General features: G+C 49.0%; 1 protein-coding gene across 2 annotated transcripts in view; it reads left to right on the top strand.

Moving 5' to 3' along the window:
• RGS9 (regulator of G protein signaling 9) overlaps positions 1-16,606 on the top strand; it is a 91,149-nt gene that overhangs the window by 72,207 nt on the left and 2,336 nt on the right. For both annotated transcript variants that reach the window (XM_010342495.3, XM_003931800.4), the window contains exons 17-18: positions 879-996; positions 16,053-16,537. In XM_010342495.3, coding sequence (XP_010340797.1) covers positions 879-996; positions 16,053-16,537 — 603 coding nt within the window. The remainder of the gene's footprint in view (positions 1-878; positions 997-16,052; positions 16,538-16,606) is intronic.

Raw genomic sequence — 16,606 nt, 5'->3', positions numbered from 1 at the left:
CTGCATCATTGGATACCTAGAGCTTGGTCCTGGCTCCTCAGGTCATGGTAGGGAGAGTTTGGTTCCAGGAATCCATGTTTGGCTTTGAAGAAGGTTCTGACACGTGTCAAGATACTGTGCATGCCCACCACCCTCTTCAGGCCCCTTTCCTCTTTCTCTGTTCACTGAGGCCCAGCTGCCTTGGACAGTCCAGCTCTTTTCTTCCTTCCCAGAACCATGGCTTTTGAAAACAAATGCTTTGGCCAGGCGTGGTGACTTACACCTGTAATCCCAGCCGAAGCGGGTGGATCGGTTGAGGTCAGGAGTTTGAGACCAGCCTGGCCAACGTGGTGAAACCCCGTCTCTACTAAAAATACAAAAATTAGCCGTGTGTGGTGGTACACACCTGTAGTCCCAGCTACTTGGGAGTCTGAACCTGGGAGATGGAGGTTGCAGTGAGCCGAAGTTGCATCACTGCACTCCAGCCTGGGTGATAGAGCAAGACTCTGTCCCCGCCTCACCCCCCAAAAAGAAAAGAAAACACACAAATGCTCCAGCTCTTTCCGGTACCCAAGCCTTCTCTAATGAAGATATTACAGGAAGTTAAGATAACTAATTGGTTTCTAAACATTGTGGAAGTTCGATGTAACTTCGCCAGCCAAAGGGTCTTCCCTGTGCCTGGGCTAAAATCTGATGGCAGTTGGTACTCACTCTGGTCTCATCCTCTAGGTGGGGAGAATGGAGCCAAGGGTGGACCCCACTGGAGGTTCACTGGGAAAAAGAGGGAACAAAATCCAGATTCTGGCCCTTCCGGCCCCAACTCCCACCAGACGTGGCAGCGTCAGTGTTGGGCAAGCTGGGTCGTTTTCCTCCAACCACCAATCTGTCCTCCCTTCCAGCTCCACCCTCCCGTTCATGCGGCGTCACCTGCGCTCCAGTCCGAGCCCTGTCATCCTGAGGCAGCTGGAAGAGGAAGCCAAGGCCCGAGAGGCGGCCAACACCGTGGACATCACGCAGGTCATGAGCAAGCTGGACAGGAGGAGCCAACTCCAGAAAGAGCAGCTGCCTCCTAAATAAATCTGTGATTCCTGGGGGTGGGGCCTGCACTTTGGGAGAGACAGACAAGGGTAGGATCAGAGTCTAGAAGGTTCCATTCCCCATTTGTGAAGGTCATCAGGTTCATCCCGTACACCTCTAACTTCCTTCACGGGGGACTTCCTAAGACCACAGCAACCAGAGCTTGTTCTCCCAAGCCCACTCATCAGGGGACAGGGTTGGCAAAGGCGGTGGGTGGGAGAGGGAGTCGCCTACTCAGTTGCTGTGTGGCTGTCTATTTTACCTTAGGGCATTCTTAGGGGAACTAGAAACTCTCTCAGTGAGAGCCACAGTGAAAAAGCTCTTTCAGTGAGAGCCATAGGGAAAAGTGAGAGAGAGAGCTTTGTGTACCACTATTTGCTTTGAGAAATTGAAGAGAAGACCTCTCCCCACCCCCAAGGCATAGTGTTTTTCAGGGATATTTGTTTAAAGTAGCTTTATGAAGCTTCTCCTCCTACCTCTCTAATTTAGACTATTGTTTCCAAATCAGTCTGAGATCCTGCCAAGGGGCTGGTTGCAGGAAAGTACTTTCTCTGCTCTCTCCTGCTATTCCTGCCTGGAAAGGCCCTGCTAACACATTTCTCCTGCTGAGTTTGTTCTTAGTCGTGATTACTGGAGGGTTGATGGGCTCTCTTCTTCCCATCTTCCCATCCCCTTGCCCATGCTGGGGAAACAACGTGGCTTGCGAGAATGAAGGACTTGAATGGCCTTCTGGGGAGCATGTTTTTGGCTAAGGAACAAAGGCATTGGTGTCTTTATTCATGAGAACAGGATGCTAGATGTCGAGATGAGTGAGGATCAAAGATGATACTCTCTAGGACGTTTTCTAGATGTTGGTGCTTCCCTCTTCCATAGGTATAGACAAGGTCAGCCCTGTGGTCAGGGCTGGGGGAGAGGACAGTTCTAACTGACCTTGGGAGGCTTAGAAGGTCACTCTCAAAGTTAGGCTCACTCCGTACACTTGTGCAAGAATGCAACAGAGATAGAGCACAGAGGTGAGCAAGAGACCAGCCTGACCAAGCAGGGATACTCCCTCCTTCAGCACATCTGTTGAGCACCTGCAATGTGCAAACATTGGTGAATAAAACAGGCATGGTTCTCTCTCATGGAGCTTCTAGTCTAGGACTGAGACAAAATAATTAAACCAACGATCAGGTAGCTTTTGCTGTGGAACAACCAACTAGAAAAATAGAGTGGCATACAACACATTTTTATTGTTCATGCACATGGGGTCATCTGTGTGGCTCTGGGGATCTTGGCTGGGTTCACTCATCTGTCTGAGGGTGTCACAGTGGCCTCGGCTGAGATGAATGGGGATGAGTTTTCTCTGCTTCACGTACCTCGCATCTCCCAGCGGTCTCATCTAGGCAGAATCCCGTGCTGAGGACGGAACTGCAAGGCAGCAGGTAGAAACACACATGGCTTCACACAGCCTGTTCGACTTCATTTTGTTGACCAAAGCAAGTCATAGAGCCAGTCTAGATTCAAGGGGCAAAGAAATAGCCTTTACCTCTTGGTGAGAGAGATTTCCCAGTCTCATCGCAAAAGATGGATGAAATTTCTTTTCTTTTCTCTTCTTCTTTTTGAGATGGAGTAGTTTTGCTCTTGCTGCCCAGGCTGGAGTGCAGTGGTGTGGTCTCAGCTCCCTGTAACCTCTGCCTCCTGGGTTCAAATGATTCTCCTGCCTCAGCCTCCCTAGCAGCTGGGATTACAGGCATGCACCACCACACCTGGCTAGTTGTGCTTTTTTTTTTTTTTTTTTTTTTTTTTTTTTTTTTTTTTTTTGTGGTTGTTGTTTTTGTATTTTTAGTAGAGACGGGGTTTCTCCATGTTGGTCAGGCTGGTCTTGAACTCCAACCTCAGGTGATCCGCCCACCTCCACTTCCCAAGGTGCTGGGATTACAGTCATGAGCCACTGCGCCCAGCCAAAAGATGGATGAAATTTCAAAGTTTCATCACAAAAGACAGGGAATGGTGAAGAATGAGGGCCATTGCTGTAATTAATGACAGAAATGCCTGCCCAGTGGATTACAAAGGAGATGAATGTGGTACTGAGACAGGGACGATGGGATGTGTGTGGACTACACCCTGCCAAGTGGTGACAGAGAAGCGGGGAATGAGAAAGAGTTGCTCTAAAGAGCATGTGGGTCAGGCAGGGGCAGAACGTTTTGGGGAGAAGGGGGCTGTGTGGGCAAAGGCTCAGAGCTGCGAATTGGCTCTGAGTGAACTGAAAGGCCAGGTGAGTGAAGCCCGCTGGGTGAGGGGAAACAGTGCAAGATGAGTTTAGAGAGCAGGCAGGGGCCAGGTCATTGGTGACCATTGAGGCTGTTGTAAGGAGTCTGTGGTCACTGGTTTCATGTTAGCAAAATGATTCCAACCTGGAAGAGGAGCCTTTGCTCATCTCTCTTCTGGAGAATCTTGCAGTCTTTTAACTCTGGAAGGCACCCCAAGTAGAATTGTAAACCATTGTAAACTGGGTGATATGAGCAGAAGGACCATATTTATCTCATTCATTACCTGGAGCCTGATTCCTGACACCCAGCCAGTTCTGCACCAATGTGAATGACATGAATGGAAGAATGAATGAATGAATCAATGAATCAATGAATGAAAAGAGCCCTGGATTTGGAGAGAGCCTCCTGGCTCCTAGTCCTGGCCCTAGCACTAGTCATGTGGCCTTGAGGAACAAGTCCCTTACCCTCTCTACTTCCTTATTTGTGAAAAGAGGGATTGGGGCTAGCTCTAAACTTCTCAGAACAAGACTTTGTGAATTCCAGCTGGGAACCCAGGCTGGGGCATCCATTTTACTTGAAGATTTGGAGTGGGAGGAAAATTAGGTAATTTCTAAAAATTTCACATTAAAATAATCGTGAATATATTATGAAATAGAATGCAAAATGTACATGAATTTTTAAAGACACAATTTGAGACATCAAAGGCATTTCGCGCTTGGCTATGGCAGGCTCAGGCTCTGCCCTCCAACTTCTGGGGGAATGTGTTTTCGGGCTCTCCTGCTGTGTGGCCTACTTTTATGGGAATGTTTGAGAATGAAGCCAGAGAATACTTGCTGTCCCTTTTAGTTACTTCGTGTGAGCTGAGATGACATATCCAGCAGCATGGTGGTGAGCGCGATCACATGCATCACGGCTTCTACAGGGCACAGACTGTGTCTTGTTCATCTTTGGCTCAAGTGTCCCCTGTCTCACTCGCCACAGGTTTGTGCTTGAGTTGACTCTCATTCTCCCACAGGCTACTCTGTGCTCTGTGTCAGCTAATATGGGGACTCCTTGTGTATTCTTGGAAGCCTGCTCAAGCTGAGACACACAAGATCCCACAATCTAATGAGAGACACAGCATGTAGACACAGCAGATGATCATTCTTTATTGAATGAATGAAGACATGAGTGTCTCAACACTACCTGTCTAGAGGAAGGAATATGATAAATGGCTTCCTGGCTAAATGGCAGCATTTATGTTTCATAGATGTATGTTTCATAGCCTGTTGCCCAGGCTGCAGTACGGAGGTGCAATCACAGCTTAATGCAGCCTTGCCCTCCCAGGCTCTAGCAATTCTCCCATCTCAGCTTCCCCGGTAGCTGGGACTACAGGTGTGCACCACCAGGCTTGGCTAATTTTTCTATATTTTTTATACAGATGGGGTTTCACCATGTTGACCAGGCTGGTCTTGATTTCCTGGGCTCAAGTGATCTGCCCACCTCAGGCTCCCAAAGTGCTGGGATTACAGGCATGAGCCACTGCACCTGCCCCATAGATATATTTTAAATACCTATTTTGTGTAAGAATCTGTGGTGAGTGCTATGGTGGATACAAAAATGGACAAAATGGTCTCTGCCCTCAAGGCACTGACAAGGTGCATGGATGCAAACAGCTGTAAGAGGAAGCAGCACGCAGTGAGACTGGATGATGAAGGATGATGATCCTTGATTGAGAGCACACACTGGGGGAGCCCAGAGATGGGAGAGAATTGTTTGGTGGGGGAATCATGGTAAGGGTTTTGGAGGAGGCAAGTAGGTGTCATCAGATAGAGACTGGGGAGTGGGCGCAGCAGAGTGTGTGGGCAAGGCAACTGCTGGCCTCTAGGGAGGTTGTGGGGTCAGGAGAAAGTGAGAAGGTGCTCACTCCAAGTAGGTGTCCTTATAACACCTGGCTGGATTTCAGTCTCACCTTGCCCCTTAGCCAGGTGTCCCTGAGCAGCACATAGCTCTTGTAACCATTTGGTGGCCCTGAGCACAGGGTCCAGGAAGCAAAGCTGGGAAGGTAGTGGCTTGAAGATGTACCATGGAAGGCTGGAACATGGACTCTTCTGTAGTCTCATAAATGCCACTCCCCACCCACCCCTGGCTGGTTTAGATGCCCCTTCTCTGGCTCTCTTTCCATTCTGCTCCTACCTCTGTCTATGAATGCTGCACTGTATTGAAACAATTGTTTCTGTGTCTTTTTCTCTCACTGGGCTGGAAATCTCCTTAAAAAGGAGAGACCATGTCTTGTGGGGTTTTGTGCCCTCAGGGTTAGATACAGCATGGGCTTGCAGTTGGTAGGCTGGATGTTTGAAAAGCTTCAGCACGCTGGATGATCAGGAGCTGAGGAGTGAAGATGGATTAAGAAGCAGTTGCTCTGGTCTCCGTGTATATTAAGGGAGTGGTGGTGGTTTCAGAGGGAAGAGGAGAGATGCTGGAAGCAGGTGGATAGGACCAATCGAAATGGGGTGATGTGGGAGAAGAAATTAAAGAAGACCCAGAGATTTTGATCCTCCTAAGATAAAGGTGATGTTAAGAAAGGTATCTATTATGAAAGAGAACTGAATTTTGTGTTAGTAGTTGGGGAGGCATCATGGAGGTTTGGAGTCCCAGATGAAAATGTATACACCATTCATGTAATAAACATTTACAGATATCTTTTTCTTTTCTTTTCTTTTCTTTTTTTTTTTTTGAGATGGAGTCTTGCTCTGTCATCCAGGCTGGAATGCAGTGGCACCATCCCAGCTCACTACAACCTCAGCCTCCCAAGTTTAAGTGATTCTCTTGCCTCAGCCTCCCCAGTAGCTGGGATTATAGGCACCCACCACCACGCCCAGCTAATTTTTGTATTTTCAGTAGAGACGAGGTTTCACCATGTTGACCAGGCTGTTCTTGAACACCTGACCTCAAGTGATCCACCCACCTTGGTCTCTCGAAGTGCTGGAATTACAGGCATGAGCCACTGTGCCTGGCCACAGAGAACTTATGTACCAGACACTGGGAGCCTGCAAAGCTCCCCAAGGAGTACCAGGCTAGGAAAGAGACAGACACACTGTACAACTCACTGACACAGAGGCTATCAGGACTCTCATTGTGGAGCAAACAGAACAGAGGAGAAGGTCAAGGAGGATGTGAATGATCCTATCTGGAGGCATCAGTGAAACTGGACCTCAAAGATTGTGTAGAATTTTCCAAGTGGAAGGCAGAGGGCTGTGGTTAATAATTATAGTTCTCCCTTCTTGCAGAAGGGATTTGAGGCAGTTTATAATACTGTAATACCATATGAGAGAATACCTAAAATGATAGATTGAAAACCAATTTTAAAAAGTAGTTTGTACACAGTGAACCTTGGTTGACTGGGTTATCACAACTGAATGTTATATATATATATTTTTAGCATTAAATTTTGCTCTGAAATTTCTGACAACTACCAAGCAAACAGAGAGACTGGTTTAGAATTTTAGTGTGTCATGAAATCAAGCATTCAAATCCTTCTTCACCTGGACCTCCCCCTGCTCCTAGGTCCCAATACACAGTTGAAAATGTGCTTCTGGAAAAAGAGATTTCTCATCCTTTCCTCTTCTAGGTGTAAGGGGTATAGAACTGAGTAAGACCGTCAAGTCTTATTTCACTGAGTTTGTGTTTTAGCTGGGGGTGTGGGGACAGGTAGTAGATAAGAAATACGTGTTCTGGTGGAAAGGAAAGTAGGTTTGAGTAATTTTGAATTAAGGAAGGGGAATAATTTTTTTTTTTTTTTTGAGACGGAGTATTCACTCTTGTTACCCAGGCTGGAGTGCAATGGCGCGATCTCGGCTCACCACAACCTCCGCCTCCTGGGTTCAGGCAATTCTCCTGCCTCAGCCTCCTGAGTAGCTGGGATTACAGGCACGGACCACCATGCCCAGCTAATGTTTTGTATTTTTAGTAGAGACGGGGTTTCACCATGTTGACCAGGATGGTCTCGATCTCTCAACCTCGTGATCCACCCGCCTCGGCCTCCCAAAGTGCTGGGATTACAGGCGTGAGCCACCGCGCCCGGCAGGAAGGGGAGTAATTTTAGCTAGGTTCATTGACCCAGAAGTGACTGTTGAAGATGTGATAGTGGGTAGGACCCAAGGGCCAGAGAGTGGGTGGGGAGAGAAAAGAAGGCTAAATGGGAAGCATGGACGAGGCCACATTTTAAAGCTGTAAGAGGAGAGAGAAGAGTTAAGAACGGAGTGGGACAGCTGTTAGGATGCATCCCTGAGAAGATGAACAGGGGATGTGCATGGGTGGCCAGCAGCGATGAGCAGAGACACTTAGTGTCCCCTGGATAGTCCCTGGGCACCTTTCCACTTCCGTCACCCTGCAGCTAGCTGGGGCCACCTGTCCAGTTGTAGCCAGTAGACATGGGCTCTGCTGAGGTGGGTCAGAGCCTGGGGCCCCAGCTCCATCTCATCCCCTGCTGTGGACCTGGGCATCTACATGGTCTTCTACACAGCACCGCCGCCACATGCAGGAATCCCTCCTGGCCCACGTAGGACTTCATGTAAACAAAAGCAGACCTTTATTATAAGAAGTCAGGGAGAGTCTGGAGTTACTGTAGCATAGCCCATCCTGTCCTGCCGAATCAAGAAGTCGAGAAGGTCGAGGACTGGCAGAGGCCACTGGATTTAGCAGTTAGGAAATCACCGGGAATTTTGAGTGGGCGATTTCAGCAGAATAGTGAGGGGAGAAGTCACTTTTATGGGAATAAGGGAGAAGGTGTTGGAAGTGAAGAGAGTGGGCTGTGTGTGTAGCTTACAATTTCCAGAAGTTTGGGAGGAAGGCGAATGTGGCGGTAACTTAGATGATGGAGGATTGAGAGGAGGCATTTTCCAAGGACAGCGTGAGGTAGGGGTGCTTGCCAAGTGAGGGGATGATCCTGGGGAGGTAAAATAAAGAATAATTGATAAGAGAAAGCCTGGAAAAAAATGGAGGGGATCAGACTAAAGTCCAGATTGGTCTTAGAGAGGAATGGTTCACTCTCTGATGTTGCAACTCAAAGAGATTTGGAAGTGGAAGGGAAGGAAGCTGAAGGCTCAGTTAAGGTAAGATCAATTTTCATGATTAAGGAGCATTTGAGGCATTTGCTGAGAGCATTGCAGGAGTGGGGCAGTGTGGCTCCAGAAGCAAGGCCGTGTGGCTGCAGGAGAAGTTTTCGCCAATTACTGCAAGGCAGTGATGATGGATATTGAACCAAACAGTCGAGTAGAAGGTTGTCAAGCTACAAGAGGGAAGAAGAATCTCATCTCTTTATCTGGAATTTTCTGTAAGTCTGAAGGTGGCACAGAGAGACGTACATTCCATGATACTCCTTGGTCAGCCAAGCAGCCATTCAGAAAACCTTTGGAATTCCCAGAAACTTTGTCAATGGAAAATGCTGTGGGATGGCCACAGGAAGGAGGGAGGGGCTGTCTTCCAGGAATCATTGGCAACTTTTGATGCAGAACTTTAAGAAACCCGCTCACTATCAGTTTCGGGTCAGACCAGCACTGGTAAAGGGCTGATCCTTAAATATCACTGAATGAACATCTCTATATTGCAGTTCCAGGAATTTTAATTCTCGAAGCTAGATGGTATCAGTTTTGTTCTGAAGCCAGGCTTGAATGGTATAAGAAGGAATGTGGACTTTGGGGTTAGGCAGACATAGTTTTGATATTTTAGCTGGATTACTTTGACTTTCAACCTCCCTGGAGTTATAATTTCTCTTAGAAGGGTCTTCATAGTAAAGAATGTCTGGCTTAGGGTAGATGCTCAGCAATGGTATTGTCTCTCCTCCCTCCCCCTTTCTTTCTCCCCTCTTCTCTCATTCTCTTTCTTGCTCACTGTCTTGCTTCTTATAATCTGCCAAGACTGGGATCCAGAGTTCTAGCTTCTGTGAATACAGGGGTCAGGCTTTGGTACCAGTTTTCCTCTATCTGTTACAACCACTCAACATTCAACAGAGACATTCAGCACCTGTTACATGCCCAGCATCCTGCTAGGTGCTGGGGATCACCAGTGAGCAAGAGAGACCCTTACGGCATTTGCTGTTCAAAAGGAAAGACAATTAACCCAAATGGTGTGACATTACAGGGAAGCCACATAATGTTTTGGGAGGGGTTGGCAAGGACTGCTAGCCTGATAAGATTTGGGGAGAGCAGCAGAGGCTAGAGCAGAGGGGCCACAGGGAGGACAGTTCATTGGTGATCAGGACCAGTGGCGAACCGGGACCATCCATCCTAGAAAGCTCTATGCATCTCCTAGGGACTCAGGGATGTGTGCATTTGTGTGGCTTCACCATGATCTCAACTCCAGGTAGCAGCTCTTCTCCACTCTCACACCTGCCTCTCCCCAGCTTCAGTGTATGCCGGTGCTCTGCTCCCACCCTGGAGTCCACCAGGAAATTCTCATGTTTGGTAGTAAGGGGAGTGCAGATTCTGAGGGCTTGCAAGAGCATCTGTGGCCGCTGCAATTTCCAGTAGGTGGCAGCTTCTCCTGCTAACTTTTCAACTATGTCCCACAGGACCCACTGCAACCCCAAACAGCATAAAAAATAAACATTTATTTGGACAATATTAATAATATAGTTAAATCATTACGATAATCTCTATTATGCCATGTCCTTAGACACATTTTAATTCCTTATATTTTAAACAACTTAACAACCTTTCTATCCATGGGGTGTATAGCTTGTGCTAAGATATATATTATTCTGTAATGTACAAGAATTTCCTTTATAGAATTCCATTTTCCAACTTGACTTTTAGAGAAAAAACTGCTTTCATTGTGAATATTAAGTAAAAATACAAGGGCCAGGGACAAAATATGAGTAAAGAGCTAGGACCATGCCTGGCTTATTATAAACACTCAATGAACACTAGCTGCTATCATCATCATCATCACCACCACCATCATTGTCACTACCTTCATCACTGTCACTATCCCCTTATCACCATCACCATCATTACCACTGTAACCATCACTATCACCATCATCACCATCACCACCATTACCACCATCACCATCACCATCATACCATCCTCACCATTATCATCATTATCATCACCATCAACACCGCCATCAGTACCATAATCACCATCACCACCATCATCATATCATCACTGCCATTCTCATCATCACCATCACCATTAATACACCACCGTCATCACCATCACCTAGTAGCTTCAGTCTTAGAGTAAGCTTGTGCTTTCTTCCAGCTGTTGGTGTTGGCCAGTAGAGTAATTCATTATACTTTATTTAAGGCATCTCCTGAGAGATGTTTAAAACATTGTCTCTCAAACCATCTGTCTTCTCTGTTCTTTGAGAATTTTGCAGTGTGGCCCTCCAGCTCTCCAGGGAACGTTAGGATATATTTGAGGGGAGGAGAGTGAGAAGTTGATGCCATATCCTCTGTCTGCAGCTTGTAGGAGAGGACTGACCAGCAACAGTGTAGTGACCGGTAGTCACTGAGTGTAGTCCTGGCAGTCCTGTAGTCCTGAGTGTCATGACTGAAGTAAGGGTCATTTCTAACTGGGAAGGTCTTGTGCTAGACTGTGTCAAATGGGATGACTAGTAGGGGGTCATCCCATGTGTTCGCCCAAGGCAGAGTTTTCCCCATGGGGCTAACTTTGCACATTCACTTGAGGGTGATGGGGACGGGAAGAGAGGGAAGGCACTGAAAGAGGGGACTTTGCACACTGCATGCTGCACCTGAATGTGGCCATCTGCTCACCTTCCTGCTCCCATGAAGTGGGAGTCCAGGTGGCTCCAAGGTCTCCTTGAAATTCTCAACACTTTCCAAGGACAGAAATTGAATTGCATCTCTCTGCACTATCTGCTTTGCCATTCATTAAAATGCCTGTGGTTGTGTCCTCATGTTAACGCACCTGTTCCATTTCATGCTTTTCATGCTCCTTTACTCCCTTCTCTTGGTTCCCTGGCATAATAATAATAAAAAAAGCAGCATGAAACAAAAGAATGCCAAGCTCTCCTTCACTGTGTCTCTGTTGTGTCACATTTCTTTGCCATGTGTCATGCATGCCACTGCTTCCTACCTCACATCAATGCTAGGTGGGCCATGGGCTGGAAGGGTTGGGTCTCCAAGTAGAGCCCCAGGCCTTCATGGAGGGACCAAGGTGGGGAATTGTGGTTCCCTGGTAGGAGCGGCTGAAAAAGACATCCCACTTAGATTGTCCAGGACCAATAAGGCTAATGGTCATTTGCCCAGAAGAAAGGACCATCTCAGGCCAGGTAAGTGGCCATCCTCCTCACCCATCTGTCATTCATCCCAGAAAAGAGAAGGTGCTAGGAGAGGAGTGGAGTCAGAGAAATGCAGAGAGAGGTAGGAGGGTGGGAGGAAAGCACTTGGATCTGCACCTCTCTGTAGAAGTTTGGGGAGGGCATATGGAGAGGCTGGTTCGGTCACTAACTATGATTTTTGTCAAGTTGCATCATATCTATGGGCCTCAGTTGTCTTATGTGTATAATGGGATAATAGAAGTTTATCCCAAATTCTGAGGAAGTATAATGGAAGTTAATTCTTTATCTCTCTCTTGATAAAGCCAAGTTCGTAGTTTTGGTATTTTTGGATGGCAATTTGAATCAACAGGGAAAGCAAGGCCCTCTGTGTCACACAGACCTGGTCTCAGATTCTCATTTAGTCACTCCTTCGGTTTTCTATTGTTATATAACAATGACCACAGCAACAGCCACGTAAATTAGCTGTTTTCTAGGAGACATTTAGCCAATGTCTTATTCAGGTGTCTGTAACTAAATTCCATAAACTGGGAGGCTTATCAACAACAAACATTTCCCACAGTTCTGAAAGCTGGGATGTTTGTCATGGAGGCCCCAACAGATTTGGGGTCTGGTGGAATCCCACTTTGTAGTTCACAGACGGAGTCTCTCTGCTGTGTCCTCACATGGTGGAAGGGCTGAGCTAGTGCTCTGGGATCTCTTTCATAAGGGTACTGATCCTCTTCACAAAGGTTCTGCCCTCATGACCTGATCACCTCCCAAAGACCTGACTTCCTAATACCATCACTTGCAAGGGGCAAGGACTTCAATGTATATACATTTTGGGAAGGACACAAATCTTAGACTGCAACAGCTGGGTTCTCAGTGCAGGGTCTCATGTTCAAGGTGTCTGTCAGGCTGACAGGTTCTCATCTGGATGCTCCTGAGAAGAATCTGCTTCCAAGCCCATCTGGGTTGCTGGCAGATTCAGTTCCTTAAGACTCAGGCCTCTGTCTTCTTTCTGGCTGTCAGCTGGGGGCTGCTCTCAGCACCATGGGACCACCCGCATTACCTGACATGTGGCCCCTCCGTCTTCAAAGCCAGCCATGGAGACCTTCTCCCCAGCTGAATCCTTGCCAAGCTTTCAATCTCTCTGCCTTCTGCCTCTGGCCTCCAGACTCAGATCGAAAGGGCTCCGGTGACCAGCTGGAACTCACCTAGACACTCCCCCTTTTTAAAAGTCAGCTACGCATCGTTACATAGCCTGACTGGGAGTGACTGCCCCATCACATTTATGGTTCATGTGCACACTCAAGGGCAGGGGTGGGAATCCTGGGGTCATCTCAGAATTCTACATGCCACAGCCACTGACTAGTCATGAGAGCTGGGAAAGAGTAATGAACCCCTGTGGGCCTCCATGTTCTGTTCTCTAAAATGGGGTGGTTATAGATAAGCAGAGCACCTAGCAGGTAGTAGACACGTGACACATCTAAGAGCCATCCTCTTCCACCTAACAGTTGTCACCCAAGCCCCTAATCAAGGCCCAGCTTTCCCTGCTGTATATTCTTTGCAGAATGTGTTCTAAGTAGAGTTGTACCTCCCTATAGAAGGGAAGGGATTAGAAGCTGAGTGCAGAGTCCTTTAAGCTTACAGGGCAGAATAATCTCAGATATCAGCTAGAAATGCTTTACCCGAGTCATACCCCCCGATATTCTACTTCAGTGGGACTGGGGCGGGGCCAGGTTCTGCCTTTGTACCAAGCACCCTGAGTGATTCTGATGTGGCTGATCTGCAGACCACACTGAGACATCCTACCAGCACTGGGGACTCGGGTGTGGGAGCAGGGCCTGGGAGAACAGATACCCCAGGAGCCCACTGGGATCCCTTGGTCGCTGGAAAGTTTTCAGAAACTCGGTTTTGTCCTCACTCTCTTCCTGAGAAGGAGGAGAAGGAACAGGTGTCCTTCTTTTTCGTCTTCCAAATCTTTTCCATTTTTCCAAATCTTTTTTCCCCTTATACATTCTTCCACTCACCTTGTCCCACCCCAAGGCCCTTGTTAGTCTAAGAAATCCATTGCATTGTAAAGAACAGGAAAGACTGTGCTGACTCTGAGTCAGCCAGTAGGGTTTCAAAGCCTGACCGCCCACCCCCCCCACCCCCCCCCACCCGTTCACAGCGGGGTGTCCCTGGAGGAGTGGCTGGACTTCTCAAAGCATTAATGTCCTCATCTGTAAAATGGGGATAATAACAATTGCCTCACCGGGTGGCTCTGTGGTGTATAGAATAATCCGCTATAGTGATTGCAAATGCAATAATTCATGATTATTGAGTAAAGTGCTCAGCCCAGGGCCTCACATTTGCTGTGTTCTCACTGTGAATTAACGTGATTGTTATGACTATAATAACCCCATTATTTTTTGACGAAGTCTTGCTCTGTCACCCAGGCTGGAGTGCAGTGGTGTGATCTCAGCTCAGCCTCCCAGGTTCAAGTGATTCTCCTGCTTCAGCCTCCTGAGTAGCTGGGATTGCAGGCACCTGCCACCATAGCCAGCTAATTTTTTTTTTTTTTTTTTTTTTTTTTAGTAGAGACAGGGTTTCTCCATGTTGGCCAGGTTGGCCTCTGCTCTGCTGGCCAATGGGATTCTGGGCATGAGGCAGAATCATGGGCTCTGAGCTGCTGCTTGGGAAAAGACTCTTGTCAGGGAGCTGATGGGAGGGAATAAGACGCGTCCTCCATGCCTGGCTCCGCCCTCGGTGGCCCCCTGGACTTTTTCCCCCCAACGCTCTTCTTGGGTATGCCTGCCTTTCCCCATTCAGGCTGGGACCTGCCCATGCAGATGATGATAGCCAGGCCGCCTTCTGCAGGAGCTGCCTGCTCAGGCACCAGGCTGCCTCCTTTAGCCCCAGGGCAGTGCCCAGACCCTGGGGTCAGGCAGCTCTCACTGAGCACCAAGGGGCTCTATGTGGCTGTGCTGTGTGTTAGGCCATTTTTGCACTGACTGTCCTGGAGCCTCTCACCTCCTTCTCACAGGACCGGTGCATCCCCAGATTGTTCATGCTGGACTTTTTTTTTTTTTTTTTTTTTTTTTGAGATGAAGTCTTACTCTGCTGCCCAGGCTGGAGCGTCGTGGTGCAATCTCAGCTCATTGCAACCTCTGCTTTCTGGGTTCAAGTGATTCTCCCGCTTCAGCCTCCCGAGTAGCTGGGACTACAGGCACAAGCCACCATGCCCAGCTACTTTTTGTATTTTTAGTAGAGATGAGGTTTCACCATACTGGCCAGGCTGGTCTCAAACTCCTGACCTTGTGATCCACCCACATCGGCCTACCAAAGTTCTGGGATTACAGGATTACAGGTGTGAGCCACCGTGCCTGGCTGTTTTTTTTTTTTTTTTTTTTTTTTTTTTTGTTTGTTTGTTTGTTTCTTTTTGTATTTTTAGTAGAGACAGGGTTTCTCCACATTGGTCAGGCTGGTCTCAAATTCCTGACCTCAGGTGAGCCACCTGCCTTGGCCTCCCAAAGTGCTGGGATTACAGCTCTGAGCCACTGCACCCAGCCCCATGCCAGGCCTTAATGCAGCTTGGGCCACAGCAGGCCTTTAGGAGGAAACCCAGCAAACCCAGGCAGTAGGCCAGTGTGTCCTACCTCGGGACGGGGGGTGACAGCAGACGGTCACTGAAAATTCCGATTTTAATTTCCTTTTGTCAGCTTTCAGGCTCCTTTGGGCTGGAAATGCCAGATTTGCCCCTCCTGCCCTATGCTCTAGGGTCTGGGGTCATGGTGGCCCAGGAAGGCTGAGATACTTCCTCTTCCTCCACGGAACACCTCCTCGCCACGCGTTGCTGTTACCTTCTTCCCGGCCTGGCCTGGTTCCACATTCATCCTTTCTTCCTGGCCACCCAGGCTCTGCCGGAGGGGAGGTTTGGGAGGGTGCCAGGTCTAGACCACCACAAAAGGGTCGTCACTGTGGACACTGGGCAGGACAGCACAAGGAGTGTCCTCAGGCGTGGAGCGGTCAGGAAGGCACCAGCTGGGACTTCTTCTGTCACCTCTGCTTATCTGCTAAAAGTGTTTTAAATGCCTCTGGACCTGGGGTTGGGGACTGAGGATGGAGAAGGCAGGGCATGGGCTGTGGCAGGTACTCCGCCCTGCTCATCTGGGGACTGGAGTTGAGGGGTGACTGGGAATGCAGTCTGGCCACACTCCAGCATCCTTGTCCTGGAGGAAGGTCAGTTCATGTCTCAGGATGCAACTGCTTAGCCCCGGGACTGTGACCAGGGCTGGGTGACAGGCAGGTCCCCTGTCAGGAGGCCTCTGTGAAGCTGTGCCATTGTCATAGGTAGCTTTGGGCACCGTTCCCAGCTCCCCAGGAGGCAGCCATACCAGGCCCGCACTCTTGTCACTAGAAGGGGACTAAGTGAGCAAAGGACAGTCCAGGGGCCCTGCAGCTCACCACTGAGGTCTCTCCTTTCCTTCTCTACAGCCGGGCCAGCACATGGCTCCCAGCCCCCATCTGACTGTGTACACCGGGACCTGCGTGCCCCCGTCTCCTTCCAGCCCCTTCTCCTCCTCCTGCCGCTCCCCCAGGAAGCCTTTCGCCTCACCCAGCCGCTTCATCCGGCGACCCAGCAGCACCATCTGCCCCTCACCCATCAGAGTGGCCTTGGAGAGCTCCTCAGGCTTGGAGCAGAAGGGGGAGAGCAGCGGGTCCACGGCCCCCTGTGGGTCCTCTGTCACCGAGAGCAGTGAGGCTTCCCTCGACGCCTCCTGGCCTCGCAGCCGGCCCAGGGCCCCTCCTAAGGCCCGCATGGCTCTGTCCTTCAGCAGGTTTCTGAGACGAGGCTGTCTGGCCTCACCCGTCTTTGCCAGGCTCTCACCCAAGTGCCCGGCTGTGTCCCACGGGAGGGTGCAGCCCTTGGGGGACGTGGGCCAGCAGCTGCCACGACTGAAATCCAAGAGAGTACCAAAGTAAGAACCAGAAGGGGACGTGCCGTCTGCATGGGTGGCTGTGAGTGTGTGGGGCTCCGCATGTGAACA

Source organism: Saimiri boliviensis, chromosome 17 (assembly GCF_048565385.1).
Source record: "Saimiri boliviensis isolate mSaiBol1 chromosome 17, mSaiBol1.pri, whole genome shotgun sequence".
NCBI classification, from domain to species: domain Eukaryota; kingdom Metazoa; phylum Chordata; class Mammalia; order Primates; family Cebidae; genus Saimiri; species Saimiri boliviensis.
The sequence above is the reverse complement of the archived record's forward strand: the minus strand, read 5'-3'. Positions and strand labels throughout refer to the sequence as shown.